This window comes from Citrus sinensis, chromosome 8, assembly GCF_022201045.2.
Source record: "Citrus sinensis cultivar Valencia sweet orange chromosome 8, DVS_A1.0, whole genome shotgun sequence".
Taxonomy (NCBI): Eukaryota; Viridiplantae; Streptophyta; class Magnoliopsida; order Sapindales; family Rutaceae; genus Citrus; species Citrus sinensis.
In genome coordinates this window covers 14,519,543-14,537,393 of record NC_068563.1, presented here as the reverse complement: position 1 = coordinate 14,537,393, position 17,851 = coordinate 14,519,543, and the positions used below count along the sequence as shown (strand labels likewise).

The following is a 17,851-nucleotide window of genomic DNA, read 5'->3' as shown; positions in this document are numbered from 1 at the left end:
GTATTGCCTCCTTTTTATATCGTAAATTAGGGTACACACAAGCCCATGAGCGTGCATGTGTTAAATTAGAAAGCATGTGTTGACCCGCGCCTAAGTTTTCTCCCGCATTTACTTTCAGATTTCTACAGCACGGATTTCTCCACATTCGTAACAGCATTGTATTGCTCTCGATTGTGCTTTTTCTTCTTTTGTGGCCGTCTTCTTTCCTCCTCTTGCTCATCTAATGCCTCAACATCCCCTCATGAATTAAGACTTTCCAATAACCTACAATTATGCATCTATTTTTAGCACAAATTACTATGATTCAAACAAAACTTATTAATACTCAACTAAAATAAATGTTTAATCAAAATGTAATAAAAACACCTTATGTGTTCTCTAAATGATCTTGATTCAAGTCTAGAATTGACGTAATAACTCTTATTTCCTAGAGTTATCACACCCCCAAACTTAAACCATTACTTGCCCTCAAGTAATAACACATACTAACACTTCTCGCAAACAATCATGCACACAACTTTAGCTCTTTTTTCAAATTTGCAAGGATTCTTCCACCTTCAGGTCACAATTCCAATCATATAAAATAACCATAGTAAATCAGTTCTAGACTTAAGCTTCTTTCTGTCCATAGTGTGTGTGTGCTTCCTTTGATTGAATTCTATATATGTTGTAACAGCACCAAGGGCTGAATGAATTTCAGCAGTGATACACTTCATTCATAAATGGGGTAGCATAATTTTCACCTACTCAAACTATAATGCTTTTAACATTGATAAACTGGGGAGTAATCAACCTTCTCACTGTAACATTTATCTTTCATGTGAATGGCAATCACTTGTAATGATGACGCCCAATTACTCAAACCATGCCTAGATCAGAATTGTTGCAGCAATATTTGCTGTATAATCTTATCTAGAGGTATCTTTTACTCAAGGCTGAACATGAGGTTCATGAACAAACCTGACTACTAAATGCCTTAGACAAAGGACTTCTTCCTTTTTTTTTATAGTTGCTACAGCATTGCTCATAACTTTCGCTACCTTTGACACAATTCTGCATATGGGGTACATACTCAGAGCTGGTTACTCAGCAACTAGAGCCATTGGAGCAGAGTTTATTTCGTAGATATCACAGTCAATCAACTTGCTTCTCCCCCCAAACTTAAGATCTTTTATATTCCTTTGGCTCTGCTCTAGCAGTCTCATACAATTCAACCAAAGTCTAAGTGTTAGGATAAAATTTCACTTCTATTTATAACTGTCTCTACTTGGCATTCTCATAACTATTGACTAACACTCAATTTATCTTCATTAGGCTTTCAAATCCATACACAAATATTAGATAAAGAGCTTCACACAACACAAACATAAACACATGCATTCGGAAACAACCCCCCCAAACTTGAGAGATGCTGTGTCCTCACAAGCATACTGAACAAATGCACACAAATTGACAAGGATATGGAAGACCTTAGAAAATACCACACAAATTGACAAACAGAAGGAATTTTTTTTTAAAAAACAACAAATGAACTAGTAAGGAAAGAGGACTCCCTTGTGCTGGGACCTACAGTACATGACGGAATGCTATCAGCGCTTCTTGGAAGCACTGCGCAGCTTATCCTTTGGTGAAGCTTTTGGGGAAGCAGCTGGCAATGTCTTTGTCTTTTTCGCTGAGGGGCTAGTGAGATGAGTGGTGGCTGGGGTTGCTATAGCAGTACCTGTAGACGTACTGCCTTTTCGTTTGCTGGATTGTCTTGGACTGGTGTGGATAGGCTGGCTAGGAGTTTGTTGTGGAGGTTTTAGGGTCAATGCATCAGCTGCCTGGCCCTCAGCGGTGATGGTAGCAATAACCGCAAGTAGTTGCTTGGCTTGCTTAGGTGTAGGCATAGCTCTGGCTGCTGCAGCAGCCAGCTCAGTATCGACTTGCTCCATCTCATCTTCAAAGGCTGGAGGGGTTGCCAATTTTGCTTTACCCTTATCCTTCCTCTTACTCGCAAAGACTGGAATAGAGGGTTCCTTTTCAGGGTCTTCTTCCTCTTCTTCTTGAATAATGTGTTTTTTTCTGGTTTTGGGTTGAGCTGGGATGGTTAGTTCCTCACTTTCTTTTTCTAAGTTATCTTCTGCCTCTAAGGGTGAGCTATCAGTCTGAGACTTGTTACCTTCATTCTCAGGTGGGTCAGATGGTTCGGCCTCTTCTCAGTCGACTGCTGCTTGTGGATCAGTGGCAACTTCCTCTGCTGGTTCATCTGAAGTAGTGGCTTCTTCACTGGCTGCTACTGGAGTGTCACGGGAGTCTAATAGGACAAGTGTATTTCTTACCCAAATGTTGTGCTGATCTGGGCTTACCAAATTGGCATAAAATTATTTGACTACAGGCAATACATGATCTCGAGGGTGGTTGTAAAACTCTAACCATCCTCGCTTTGCTACAGCATTATGAATGGTTTGCACAATTCCCGTGAGTTGGTCTGCGAATTGAAACCCTTTTTCTTCCAGAATCCGACGCGGCTCTATAAATTCTTCGTATTTTTCCTCAGCGTGGTAACTCTGGAATCGTGATGGATCTTTGAGGTGGCTGGCTGTTTTCTTGTATCTCAGCATTGCTGTAGCAGTAATAAATTGAAGCTACTGTTCCTGAGAATAAAAAGAGAAAAAGAGTTTAAGAGTTTTCTAGAGTTGTCTTTGCGAAGGAGATGGGGAATAGTGGCGTAGAGCACTAGGCACAGTGATTCCTTTTTATAATGGACTTTAATTTGAAGATAAACACGGTAACTAAAGATAATTAAGGGAATAAAATATTTGAATTAAATGTGCATATCCTCAAAATTATCGGACAATGAAATTAAAGCTTTAATTTCGGAGATTTGTTTCCTCAATTTTCTATCCATATCCATGCATCCATCTGTCACGATTTTATCTCCAACGGTAAGTGAAAGGCTCCAGCCTTTAATTTACTGTAACGGTAAAATTAACTACTGCAGCACCCATTCGCTTATTCTAACAGCGGATATAGACTCCCCACTAAAAGCTTCTGACACGTGGTTCACCTCTAAATTCTGCCACCATTCACTCTCACTTGTCAATATGAAATTCAATTATCACACTTACTAACATTAAGTCTAAAATTTATTAAAAGAAATAGATATAGCAAATTAAAGTGAAAGTAAAGAATGCAATAATGTAAATGGATGAAAATAAGGACGAATCATAGAAAAACAAAAATTAAACAAGATGGTAAAGAGGGAAAGCTGTCTACAAAACCAAATGATATCAAACTTGGTTTGAAGTGACTATCTCCTCAATGGACTACCTCTCATGAAGCGCTTGAGTTAAGGTCCTTCAGCCTGACCTTCCTTCTTTGTTCAATAGATGGTGCTTTAAGGAGTAACACCTCCTTGGAACATTCTGCTGCTTGATGTATGTAATGCTTAACCATGTGTCCATTAACCTTGAACTCGTGGCCTGTTTTTTCATCTAGAAGATCAACATCTCCATGAGGGTAAGATTTTAACAACTTAAATGAGCCAGACCGTCTTGACTTGAGCTTCCCTGGAAATAATCTTAGTCTTGTGTTGTGGAGTAACACTAATTAACCAGGGGTGAATTTTCTGTGTTGAATATGCTTGTCATGCCAGTGTTTTGTTCTCTCTTTATAGATTCTTGCGTTTTCATAGGAAAACAGCTGTAATTCATCAAGCTCACAAAGTTGAAGTTTCATTTGCTTTGCTGCAGCATGCATATCCCAATTTAGTTTCTTCAGTGCACAATGGGCTTTGTGCTCTAGCTCTAGTGGCAAATGGCATGCTTTGCCATAAATAATTCAGTAAGGAGACATGCCGAGTAGAGTTTTGTATGCTGTTCTGTAGGCCCATAGAGAGTCATGCAAATGTAAAGACCAATCCTTCCTTGTTGGATTCACCACTTTTTCTAAGATCTTTTTAATTTCTCTGTTGGACACTTCAGCCTGACCATTGCATTGTGGGTGATATATTGTTGCTATCTTGTGTCTGACTCCATATTTCATCATTGCTGCAGTAAAGATTTTGTTGCAAAAATGTGTGCCTTCACCACTAATAATTGCTCTAGGAGGCCAAACTTGGAGAAAACATTTTTTTGAAGAAAAGTCACCATTGTTTTAGCATCATTGGTAGGTAATGCTGCAGCTTCTACCCACTTAAAGACATAATCTACAGCAACAAGGATATATAAGTGCCCAAAGGATAGGGGAAAAGGTCCCATGAAATCTACTCCCCAAACATAAAAAACTTCCACTTCCAGTATGTTAGTCAATGGCATCTCATGTCTGCTAGTTATGTTTCCTGTCCTTTGACACCTGTCACAATATTTAACAAATTCATAAGCATCTTTAAAGATAGTGGGCCAATAATAACCTGATTGCATAACTTTGGCAGCTGTTCTGTGACCACCAAAATGTCCTCCATATGTTGCAGCATGAAATGACTCCAGTATTTGAGGTATTTCTTCTGCTGCAACACATCTTCTTATTACTTGATCTGAGCATAGCTTATATAAATATGGGTCATCCCACTGATAACTTCTAACATCATGAAAAAATTTCTTTTTCTCTTGAAGCTTCAGCTCATGTGGTAGCATCCCACCTACTAAGTAGTTAGCAAAGTCTGCATACCATGGAGATTTTGACTGCTGCAGCATCTGTGATTGCTGTATTACCAACAGTTGTTCATCAAGAAAAGTTTCGGTGATGCCCTTCCTTGTCAATGTACTAGTGTCTGCTGCCAGCCGTGACAAGTGGTCTGCCACTTGATTCTCAGTCCCCTTTCTATCTTTAATTTCCATATCAAATTCTTGAAGCAATAAGATCCATCTTATTAATCTTGGTTTAGCATCTTTCTTTGAAATTAAATATTTGATGGCTGCATGGTCTGTGTACACAGTTACTTTGGTACCTACCATGTAAGCTCTGAATTTGTCAAAAGCAAATACTACTGCTAGCAACTCTTTCTTTGTAGTGGTGTAATTGATCTGAGTTGGAGTGAATGTTTTGCTAGCATAGTATATGGAATGAAAAACCTTATCCTTTCTTTGCCCCAATACTGCCCCCACAGAATGATCACTAGCGTCACACATCAATTCAAATGGTAAAGTCCAATCTGGAGATATAACTACTGGAGCAGTGATCAGAGCTTTCTTTAGTTCTCCAAATGCTTTAAGGCACTCTGTGTCAAAGTGAAATGGTTTGTCATGCTCCAGCAATGAACACAGAGGCTTAGCTACCTTGGAGAAATCCTTAATGAATCTTCTGTAGAATCCAGCATGACCCAAAAAGCTCCTAACACCTTTTACTGAAGTTGGAGGTGGCAATTTATCTATTACCTCTATCTTGGCTTTATCTACCTCAATACCATCCTTGGATATCTTGTGACCCAGCACTATTCCTTCTTGCACCATGAAATGACACTTTTCCCAATTGAGTACTAAGTTAGTCATCTTACATCTTTTAAGAACTTCTTCCAAATTGTATAAACAATCATTGTATGTTTCTCCAAAAACTGAGAAGTCATCCATGAAAACTTCCAAAGTCTGCTCTACCATTTCAAAAAATATAGACATCATGCATCTCTAAAAAGTTGCTGGAGCATTGCATAGCCCAAATGGCATTCTTCTGAAGGCAAATGTTCCATAAGGACAAGTAAATGTAGTCTTCTCTTGATCCTCTAGAGCTATAGCAATCTGGTTGTAGCTTGGATACCCATCTAAGAAACAGTAGTATTGTTTTCCAGCAAGTCTGTCCAACATCTGATCTATGAATGGAAGTGGGAAATGGTCTTTCCTTGTGGCTTTGTTGAGCTTTCCTGTAATCCATACATACTCTCCATCCAGTCACTGTCCTTGTAGGAATAAGTTCATTCTTCTCATTAGCCATTACTGTTATCCCTCCTTTCTTTGGCACACATTGAATTGGGCTTACCCATGAACTGTCTGATATTGGGTATATGATTCCAGCATCTAGCCATTTGATGATTTCCTTCTTCACAACTTCTTTCATAATAGGATTCAGCCTTCTCTGGTGTTCCACCGAATTGCTGGAACAATCTTCTAACAGGATTTTATGCATACAGATGGATGGGCTTATCCCCTTTATATCTGCCATGGTCCATCCAATTGCTCTTCTATATTTTCCCAGCAAATCTACTAAACTCTGTTCTTAACCTGCATCCAAAGTAGAAGAAATGATTACAGGGAGTGTGTTGTTTTGACCAAGATAAGTATATTTTAAATGTGAAGGTAGCAGTTTTAATTCAAAACTATGGGGTGATTCAATAGATGGTAAAGTTGTTTTTACTTCCCTGTCCGAAAGATTCAGGTGTTCAATAAACCTGTTGGGCTTATCAGATTGCTGTTTGTCCATCCAATCTGTTTGGATTGCTGCAACATCTTCCTCTTCAACATCCTCAAAGGTGATGACTTTTTCAAGTACATTACTGCAGCATCTGTCCATTCTGTTTGCTACAACAAGATCCACTACACTTAGGAAATTGCAATCTTCTACTTCATCAGGGTTCCTCATAGCCTCTAGCACATTAAATGTGATTTGCTGATCATTCACTCTTATAGTGAGCTCTCCTTTCTGCACATCTATCAGAGTTTTTCCAGTTGCTAGAAAAGGTCTTCCAAGTATAATGGGTACTTCTTTGTCAGCTTCAAAGTCCAACACAATGAAATCTACTGGAAAGATGAATTTGTCAACCTTCACCAATACATCCTCTATCTTTCCTTCAGGGTATGCATGAGATCTGTCAGCTAATTACAGAGTGACTGTTGTTGGTCTGCACTCCCCTACTCCCAGCTGCTTAAATACAGATAATGGCATCAGATTAATACTAGCTCCCAAGTCACAAAGTGCTCTGCCAGCATATCTAGTTCCTATATAACAAGGTATTGTAAAACTCCCTGGATCTTTTAATTTTGTGGGAATTTTACTCTGGAGCATATGACTGCTTTCATGTGTTAAAGCAACAGTTTGAAACTCTCCCAGCCTTCTTTTTCGTGCCAAGATATCTTTTAGAAATTTAACATAATTTGGCATTTGCTCCAAAGCTTCCATAAAAGGTATATTTATGTGCAATTGTTTCAGTACTTCCAGGAATTTGTTGAACTGCTTGTCTTGTTTTTGCTTCTGGAACCTTTGTGGGAAAGGTGGTGGATGTCTGAACTACTGGGTAACTTCAGGGGATATCAAACTTTGTTTGTTTGATTTGGTGCAAGTTGTAACTACTGGTGTTGTAACTTCTTTGTCAGCATAATCTGGTTGAATTTCTTCTGCAGTTGTTGTAGCTTGACCCATGTAACCAGTATCTTGAAAAGGAGTTTGCTGTAACAGGCTTCCCTTTTGAGTTGGTTTTTATGCTGAATTGCGTTCCATCTCATTTTTTGTCACCTCAACTGGGATATCAACATTCTTTCCAGATCTCAAACTAATTACTTTGCAGTGTTCTTTGCTTTCTCTCCTAGGGTCTTCTGTGTTGCTAGGTAGGCTTCCTTGAGTTCTGCTACTCATTGTTGTAGCTAGTTGTCCCATTTGGTTCTCAAGGTTTCTCAAAGATACAGCTTGACTTTGCACAATTGCTTCATTCTTTGCAATATATTCCTTAATCAGTGTTTCCAGTGAAGTGATTGGATCCTAACTAATATGCTTTTGCCCTTGACTTTACTGATGAAAACCAGGTGGTTGTGTGTTTCTGTTTAGTCCATTCAATGCTAGAGCATTTCGATTTTGGTTGCTTCATGAGAAATTTGGGTGTTACTTCCAGCCTGGGTTGTAAGTATTTGAATATGGGTTGTTCTGAGGTTGTCGATTGAAGTTACCTACATAGTTTACTGAGGCTGGATTTCCAGGACAGTTACCAAAATCATGTTCTTCACCACAATAGACACAAGAAAGTTCAGTAATTTGCTTTACTGTTGCTGGAGCAGCTGTCATGGCCTTTACCATGTTAGTCAATGAAGTAACTTGTGCTAATAAGGCTGTAATTGCATGAATGTTATGTACCCCTGCTAATTCTCTTGCTGCTAGCTGCCTGGCTGAAGGCCACTGGTAATTATTGTTGGCAATTCTTTCTAGAATTTCATAAGCTTCAGTGTAAGATTTGGACAACAAAGCTCCATTTGCTGAAGCATCCACCATTAACCTTGTACTCGGGTTCAACCTATTGTAGAAAGTTTCCAATTGAATGCAACAAGGGAAACCATGATAAGGACACCTTCTGATCAATTCCTTGAATCTTTCCCAAGCCTCATACAAACTTTCATCTTCAAGTTGATGGAAGGAAGTAATCTCATTCTGTAACTTTGTATTTTTTATCGGTGGGAAATATTTCATTAAGAATTTATCAGCCAATTCATTCCATGTAGTGATTGAATCAGATGGTAACGAATTTAACCATGCTCTTGCTCGATCTCTTAAGGAATAAAGCAAAAGTCGCAGCCTTAAAGCATCTTGTGTTGCTCCAGCAATCTTGAAAGCATCACTTACTTCTAAGAACAATTTAAGATGGAGATGAGGATCTTCATTTGGTAATCCATTGAATTGCCCAACTGTTTGCAACATTTGAAACATCACTGGCTTCAACTCAAAATTGGCAGCGTCTACTTTAGGTCTGATGATGCTATGATGTACAACTCGAGGAGTTAGCACAACATAGTCTCTTATAGCTTTGTCTCTGTCATCATCCATGTAAATAATATTGTTATTGCCTAGCTGTCTCCCGTTAGCATGGTCATTACGCTCTTCTTGAATGTTCACTGGTTGTAAAGGTCCGTGAGAATTCAAATTTCCTGCATCTTGTAAATTATTCATGCTTGAAGCAATTTATGAATTCCTTTGTTCTCTTCGCAATCTCCTGACAGTCCTTTCAATCTCAGGATCGAATTGGAATACCACAGATCTGTCTTTGCACATGCATGTACCGATCTGCCAATAAATAGAATAAATCAAATCAGATTTAGCGTTATCAAGATTTACTTCACACTTCAAAAATAAAAAATCAATCCCCGGCAACGGCGCCAAAAACTTGTTGGTAAAATTCTATAAGCAATTATTATCAATGCCAATATGCAAGTATACACAACAAGTAGTAAAGTGATGAGTATTCAAGATCGTCTCCACAGGGATTGATGCTACTCAAAATGCTAAAGCAATTACAATAGTGCAAATCAATCAAAGACCTACACAAACAATTCTCAAATAATTATATTGTAACTAATAATTGTGAGGGATAAAAATAAAACAATACTGTAATGAAATAAACTAAGTTAAATGTGTCTAAGATTCAATTGAGAATATAGTAGTTGAATGAACAAACTCTCCTAATGGGGTGACTGTTGTTTACCAAATTAGCACCAGTTGTTACAGTAAGTGTTGCAACAATGGGTAGAATAAATCTACATCCGCAACTATCGCATGTTGGAAATCTCATACCTTTAAATCTACTAACAATGACCAGTTGCTCATATATTTATGGTATGGCATTATAACCTTTAATCTCTCTACCCTGCAAGGTGAACACCTATGTCTGGAGTGTCACAAATCTCAACTTCAAGTATTGCCCTTATGGGATTCAAGATAACCTAATCCAGGAAACTCGACTTAAGAGCAAGTAATACTCTAATAATATCCACTGAGACATGCCATTTTGCTGCTCTATCTTAACTAAAACTATTAAATGGGTGGTCAACCGAAATAACAGTTGTATTTATAAAAAATACTAGAGTATAATGCTATAACATTACCATAACAACATAAAAGAACAGTCAAGAACCCATTGGATTATTTGTCACTCAACCACAAGTAAATTTAGTTCATAATCTTAATGAGAAAAATAAACGCAAATATATTGAACTCGGAATACATCCCAACAATTCAAGGAAGAAGAGAAAATATAAGTTGATCACGATGAAAGGTAAATAATTATGCACGACTCTCTTCTTTTGTTGCCGAATAGCACTCTCCAATCTTGATCTCCTTCTTCTTGCCTTTGTAATTATTTCTGATGATAATTCCTTGCTGCTTTTCTTTGTGGTATTGCCTCATTTTTATATTGCAAATTAGGGTACACACAAACCCATGAGCGTGCATGCGTTAAATTAGGAAGCATGTGTTGACCCGCGCCTAAGTTTTCTCCCGCATTTACTTCCAGATTGCTACAACACGGATTTCTCCACATTCGCAACAGCATTATATTGCTCTCGATTGTGTTTTTTCTTCTTTTATGGCCGTTGTTTGAGGGAAAGATAGGAAAGGTAATAGAGCGCCACGTGTCAGCCAATGGAATGATATCAGCACAATCGGAGGTACCCTACATAATCCGAGGTGCCCGACATGACTTGAGGTACCCCGTATAAATAGAGGTACCCTGCACAATTAGAGGTATCCCACACAAATAGAGGTACCCCATACAAATAGAGGTACCCCATACAAATAGAGGTACCCCATACAGATAGGGGTACCCTGCGTAATAGGGGGTACCCCATGTAATTCGAGGTACCCGGCTAAGCGGATGCAAGAGAATCCACCGAAAATATCCGCCATGAGAAACGTCTCCGCCTCCTAAAAGATATCATTTGATTTTGTCAGAATTAGGAATCAAAAGCGACGTGCTAAAAGGAGGGACAGCCGTCTGCTACCTCTGCCAAAAGTGAAGGACACTGTCCCAAGGACAGTGGTCCCTAGCCGCCTACCCGACAGCTACTGCAAAGGTACCCTGGACCACTCTCCAGCGCGCGCCACGTTTCCAAAAGATGAGATACGCCGCGAACATGCACATAACGGCCCCAAGAATCATAAAAGTGGTAAAAGGACGTTAGCCAAAAAGGGTACGCCACGTGGCAGCTAAGGTACTCCATATATAAAGGTGCCTAGGTTTCATTCTCCATCATGCTCTCATTCGCTCAAAAACACTCACACTCCAAAAAAGAGGTTTTCTTCAACCTTAAACCCTAATTTACAGAGGGCTAGCTAGCTCTCTTTGCAATAAAAGCTTGAGTTTGCTAACTTGAGCGTCGGAGTGTGAATGCCGGGGTACCCCCGGCTTCACCTCTAACCTCTATTTCATTGTTTTGCAGGCGTGAAGCTCATTTTGAAGGATACCTCTCTTGTTTCTGATCTTCCACCATTGTTACCACTCTCTCTCCCTTTCTCACCTCCCCAAAATCTTAGATACACCGCCCAACACACAATAAACCAGTGAGGTACCCCATCTCCCCTCAAAATAACAAATTTATTGTTCTAGATTGGTTTGGCTTTTCTTACCCCAAAACCAGTTGAAAACAATTGGCGCCGTCTGTGGGGAGACACACAAAAAGCCTCCTCCACGGTTACCAAACTAGTTGTTGTGTGTACTCCAATACATGGCACCCGACGTACCTCCCGAAGGTTTAATGGGGGATCCTACAAGGATGAGAGAGGACAGCAGCAGTGAAGGCAGTGATCCCGCGAGAAGGGTAGCCCGCATCAGTAAGGGCAAGGGTGTCAAGCAGTCGACGGGTGTTCGCCAAGAAGAAGAACCTATTTCGCACAAGCGTTTTGAGGATCTTGCTCACGCAATACTTAGGGCGGTTGGATCTCGGGCACCCGAAAGTTCACTTCCACCAGTGACGCTAGAAGCTCCACCACCTCAAACGGACGACCAAGCTATGGTCAGAAGAGGGGTACCCGAGGCCAGCAAGCCAAAGCCTAGGCCATCGGGTACCCGTTCTAAGTTTCAAACCATGGGCTCCCGCGACGAGCGTTCCACCACCTCTTGCAATTCCCGCAGTAGCCAGGGTACGAGGCGTGCAAAGCGTACCCACGAGGATCTCCGTGAGAAGTTAAACGCCAAAAGGGCTTCTCAAATGGCGGCGACATCATCAGGTACACCGAGGGTACCCCTCGAACTTGTGGAAAAGATGGAGAACCTGGAAGCCCAAGTGAAGCTCCTCTCCGAGAAGCAAAACATCACAGCTGCACCAACGCCAATGACCTACCAATCGCCATTCACTATAGAGATTAGGACAGCAGCTCTCCCCGAGGCGTTTGCCATGCCTCAGATACCCCAATACTCGGGTACCACTGATCCCTCGGAGCATGCTGAGCTATACCGTGACCAAATGCTTATTAAGGGTGTAGATGAGAGCGCCATGTGTAGGATGTTTACACACACACTCACGGGCCCCGCGAAGTCATGGTTTCGCTCTTTGAAGGCGGGTAGCATATCTTCCTTACACCAATTGTTATCTAAATTTACTAAAGAGTTTTCCTATGCTTCCACTCAAGATAGGGTAGCCTCCAAACTTACCTTTATCAAGCAAGGGGAAGCCGAGCCTTTGGCGGAGTATGTAAGTCGTTTCCACCAAGAGGTGCTGCGGACCGGAGCATTTGGAAACCAATACACATTGACCCATTTTGAGAAAAATTTACGGTTGGGCAAGTTATGGCGTTCTTTTCAAAAGAAGCGTCCACTTTCATATGGGGAAGCCCGTTCTTGGGCGTTGCAACAAGTGGAGATGGACGAAAAATGCCAATTGAAGCGCCAAGAAGATAAGGCCGATGTTACAAAGAACAAGGAGAAGCCCAAGAGGGTGGAGGCCCCAATACCGCGGGTGCCCCGAGCACGGAGCCCTCCACGGGCTGCCTTGCAGGGACGAGGGTATAACCCTCAGGGTGCCTCAAGGGTACCTCAACCTCCAAGATCGCCACCACCGGATCAGCGAGAGCCACCGCCGAGGCCTCGGTATGAATCTTACCACCCACTGAATCGATCCCCAGAGCAGATCTTCTACCATATTCGGGATAGTGGCCTCCTCCGCCCTCCTAAGCCAATGAAGAAGTACCCCAACATGAAGCGTAGCCTGAAGTATTGCGAGTTCCATGAGGACTTTGGTCACAGCACAGCCGAGTGCTTCACCTTGCGAGAAGAAATTGAATCTTTGATTCTCAGCGGGTACCTCAAAGAATTTGTTGCTGGCATGAGAGAAGCTCGGAAATCTGCGGAACATGATAAAGGCAAGCGGGTAGCTGATGGCAGTCCCGAACAAGAGGTACCCCCTGGACACAAGAAAGGCGTGTATGTCCGAATGATCATGGGCGGACCGACTTTAGCGGGCCAATCTAGGAGGGCTATCAAAGGCTATAGTAGATCGTTGTCGATAACCACCAATATGGGCAGAGAAGTCAACCTTAATGAATGGGGTACACCGAAGGTACCCCACCATCCCCCGCCTATCCTTTTTACAGAAAAAGATGCGGAGGGCATCTCGTACCCCCACGACGATGCCTTCGTAATTACGTTGAAGGTTGCCACTGGTAAGGTAGCAAGAACTCTCGTAGATACCGGTAGCTCCGTTGACATCATTTTCAAAAGCGCCTTGGATCAACTATTGATTGAGTCGCCAAAGATCACCCCATATGCTACCCCTCTTATTGGGTTCGCCGGAGATATGGTTATACCAAAAGGCATCATTACGCTACCCGTTACACTTAGTAAGGTACCTCACCGTGTTGTTCATATGATTGATTTTCTTATTGTAGATCACCCGGGTGCCTACAATATTATATTGGGTAGGCCGTTCTTAGTAGCAACTAAAGCGGTGGTATCCATGCACTACCTCACCATGAAAGTCCCGGCCGCCCAAGAAGTTATCACCATTAAAGGGGACCAGCAATCGGCTCGTGGATGTTATTCCGTGGCCTCCAAAGCCACTTACCAAATAGCTTCAGATCCGCCAATGAAGGGGTACCCTAGTGGCAGCCAGCCCACACCTTCCCCCTCAAAGCGAGCACTTGCTAGACAGCGGAGAACAGTACTGAAAAAATCTCCTCAAGTAGCCCACCCACGAGAAAAGTTGGAGTTTTCACCAAGGGGGATGGAAGCAGTTACGGGGGATAGCTCGAGGGTACCCCACGGGGACCAGGAGGAGCCCAGATGTGAAGTTGAGGCACCTTTGGATCCCCGAATATTGAAAGATGAAATGCGGGGTACCCCAGTTGAAGATCTTATTTCAGTCTCGATTTGCGCCACCGACCCAACAAAGACAGTGAAAGTAGGCTCCAACCTCTCGGAGGAACAAAGGGAGAAACTCATCACCTTCCTATGTGAGCACCTCGATGTATTTGCTTGGACCCACTCGGATATGCCGGGTATCCCACATTCTCTCTCATGTCACAAACTCAATGTCAGCCCGCATAATAAACCAGTCAAACAGAAGCGTCGCGCCTTCAATCAAGAGAGGTACGATGCAATTGAACAAGAGGTAGACCGCCTATTAGCAGCACGGTTTATTCGGGAAGCAGTGTACCCCGATTGGGTGTCCAACGTTGTTCTTGTCAAGAAATCAAACGGAAAGTGGCGCATGTCTGTGGACTTCACCGACTTGAATAAGTCCTGCCCCAAGGATAGCTTCCCGCTTCCTCGGGTGGACCAGCTGGTTGATGCAACAGCGGGGCATGAAATGCTTAGTTTTATGGACGCCTTCTCCGGGTACAACCAAATCCCGATGTACGAACCCGATCAAGAGAAAACAGCCTTCATCACCAACCGGGGGTTATACTGTTATAAGGTTATGCCGTTTGGTTTGAAGAATGCCGGGGCTACCTACCAGCGGCTAGTGAACAAAATTTTCAAAGAACAAATCGGGCGCACCATGGAGGTGTACATAGACGACATGATCACCAAATCGGTGCATGCGGGGGAACACCTGGGGCACCTCAGAGATACCTTTACCGTTTTGAGAAAACATCAGATGCGGCTAAACCCTGAAAAATGTGCATTCGGGGTAACCTTGGGAAAGTTTCTCGGGTTCATGGTACAACAACGGGGGATTGAAGCCAACCCCGATAAAATTCGCGCAGTTCTTGACATGAAATCGCCAAGCACCATCAAGGAGGTTCAAAGCTTGGCAGGCCGGGTAGCTGCTCTGAGCCGTTTTATCTCCAAGGCTACCGACCGGTGTAAGCCCTTTTTCAAAGCTTTGAAGACCGGTAAAAAGCTCCAATGGACACCCGATTGCGAAGAGGCTTTCCAAGAACTGAAGGGGTACCTCGTGAATGCTCCACTACTTGCCAAACCTGAGCCGGGAGAGGTGCTGCTGCTATATCTCGCCGTATCCGAGCATGCCACCAGCTCTGTGTTACTCCGAGAGGATGATAATGGGGTACAACGACCTATTTACTACACTAGTAAGGCTATGGTTGATGCCGAAAAAAGGTACCCCACCTCTGAGAAGATCATTTTGGCATTGGTTGTCTCCGCACGGAAGCTCAGACCATATTTTCAGGCTCACACCATTGCAGTCGTCACCAACCTTCCCCTCCGGCAAATCCTTCAGAAGTTAGACATGTCCGGAAGGCTTCTCCGATGGTCCCTCGAATTAAGCGAGTTCGACATCATCTTCAAGCTTCGTTCGGCGATTAAAGCTCAGGCCATTGCTGATTTCATTGCGGAATTCGCCAATGACTCAAGTGGTGAATGTGATCTGAGATACCTGTTAGATACCCTACCCACCGATGAAGAGGAGCAGGTCTGGGAAATATATGTGGATGGTTCCTCTAACTCACACGGAAGTGGCGCAGGAGTTATTATCATCGACCCGAACAAGGTGAAAATATGCTACGCCCTGCAATTCGGATTCAAGGCTTCAAACAACGAAGCCGAGTATGAGGCAATCATAGCGGGGTTGAGGATGTCAAAGGCTTTGGGAGCAAAAAGGGTACACGTCAAGAGTGACTCACAGTTGGTGGTAAGCCAGATTACCGCACAATATCAGGCGAAAGAGGAAAACATGAAGGGGTACCTCGAAAAAACCAGAGAATTGATGTCCCAATTTTGCGAGGTTAAAGTGGAAAGGGTACCCCGACTGGAGAACAGCGAAGCCGATACCCTAGCAAAAATGGCGTCCCTTGGTGTAGCTCAGTCAGCTGGCCCCATCACAACAGAACACATACCCGCCCCCAGCATTGATCTCCTAGAGCCGTTGGAAGTAGGATCACTGTCCAACGAGGTACTTTGGATGGAGCCTATCATAAGGCACCTCAAGGACGGAGACCTCCCCTCAGATAAAAGTGAAGCGAGAAGACTAAAGTATAAAGCTGCCCGGTATTGCCTGATCCAGGATACCCTATATAGAAGAGGGTTCACTCTTCCTTACCTTAGATGCTTGGGAAGCGACGAGGCCAAGTATGTCATGAGGGAGATACATGAGGGGATTTGTGGCAATCACTATGGAGCACAATCACTGGCGCAAAAAGCTCTCCGTCAGGGGTACTACTGGCCAACCATGCGGGAGGATGCCAAGAATATGGTACGAAGCTGTGACAAATGCCAGAGGTTCGCTAGGGTACCCCATCTACCCCCAGAGAAGCTAACAGTTATATCTTCCCCTTGGCCCTTCGCTATGTGGGGAGTGGACCTCATTGGCCCGTTGCCTACCGGAAAGGGGCAAGCAAAACATGCAATCGTGGCGGTAGATTATTTTACAAAATGGGCGGAAGCGGAGCCACTAACAAGCATCACAGAAAGGAAAACCACCGAATTCATTTGGAAGAACCTCATTTGCAGATTTGGAATCCCCTATGCAATTGTCAGTGATAACGGCAAGCAATTCGATAATGAAAAATTCCGAAGATTTTGTTCGGAGTTGGGGATAGCCAACCGATTTGCTACACCTGCCCACCCCCAATCTAATGGGCAAGTCGAAGCCGTTAACAAGATTATCAAAGGTATCCTGAAGAAGAAGCTAGAGGAAAGAAAGGGAGCATGGGTAGACGAGCTACCTGGCGTACTGTGGGCATACCTGACTACTCAAAACACCTCCACCAGGGAGACCCCGTTTTCCCTCGCATTCGGTGTTGACGCAATGATTCCAGCAGAAATCGGGGTACCCTCTCACAGGGTTGAATACTTCGATGAGGCCGAGAACACCTCCTTGGTTGCTTCAAACCTTGATTTGGTGGCTGAAAAAAGGGCTAGAGCAGAACTGAGGACAGCCATATATCAGCATCGCATTTCGGGTCTATATGAAAAAAGGGTACGCCCTCGATCCTTCAAGAAAGGTGACTTAGTCTTGAGAAGGGTAACTCAGAACACTAGGGTACCCTACGAAGGTGCTTTCGGGGCAAATTGGGAAGGACCTTACCGCATCGACAAACCTGTTGGGACAGGTGCATACAGGCTACTCCACATGGATGGCACAATTGTGAGGCACCCCTGGAACGCTGCAATGCTACGGAAATATTACTAAAGGACAGTGTCTCAACCTTTAGTCTTTTGCTGTTATTTGCTTTCTTTAATGTTTTTGTGTGGTAGGCCAAATAGGGTACCCCAAATGCCCTATGTTGGTCAGTTACAACTTTAGAGTTTCTTTAATTTTCAAATGAAAAGAATAGGAGGTCTTGCGGTCTCCCATTCTCCTCAGGGTAACAAAGCTAAGTCATGTATTGATCAACGCTTTCGTTATCTATAAATGCATTTTCTTTCTCAACAAATATGATGTGAGTTCTTTCTTTATTTTTCGCCACTTCGATCTTAGAATGCAGATTACATTCATTTATCGCCATTAATATACCCTCGCATCTGGTTATATGCAATTCTCGCCATACGCTTGTCAGTTATGACTAACCTATCACAGGACCAGCCAAGGTACTTGATATGCCTAGATCGTGACGATCTGTGTAAAGCCAAGATAGGCAATGGAGTGAACAGCCCAGGGGTAGCCTTTCTGCGGAAGCATGACAAAGCTACCTAGACAAAGAGAGGGAGGGTCAAAGAGGACCCGAGGGTGAAGAAAAACCGGCATACCCTAGCGGCACGAAGTTCGGCTTAGGTATGAGAACACCC

At 42.9% G+C, this 17,851-nt stretch overlaps 1 protein-coding gene and 1 non-coding gene across 2 annotated transcripts; both read left to right on the top strand.

The window, feature by feature from the left end:
• Window positions 1-8,227: 8,227 nt before the first annotated feature.
• LOC112496507 (small nucleolar RNA R71) lies at window positions 8,228-8,333 on the top strand. Its single transcript, XR_003063065.2, has one exon. It is a non-coding gene; the product is annotated as a small nucleolar RNA R71 (small nucleolar RNA).
• Window positions 8,334-11,390: 3,057 nt separating this feature from the next.
• On the top strand, window positions 11,391-17,255 carry LOC127899331 (uncharacterized). The gene has a single exon (XM_052432688.1). The coding sequence runs from the start codon at window positions 11,391-11,393 to the stop codon at window positions 17,253-17,255; it is 5,865 nt and encodes a 1,954-aa protein (XP_052288648.1).
• Window positions 17,256-17,851: the final 596 nt, after the last annotated feature.

Coding starts and splice junctions, on each gene's coding strand:
- LOC127899331 (XM_052432688.1), top strand. CDS start 11,391: ATGGCACCCGACGTACCTCCCGAAGGTTTAATGGGGGATCCTACAAGG.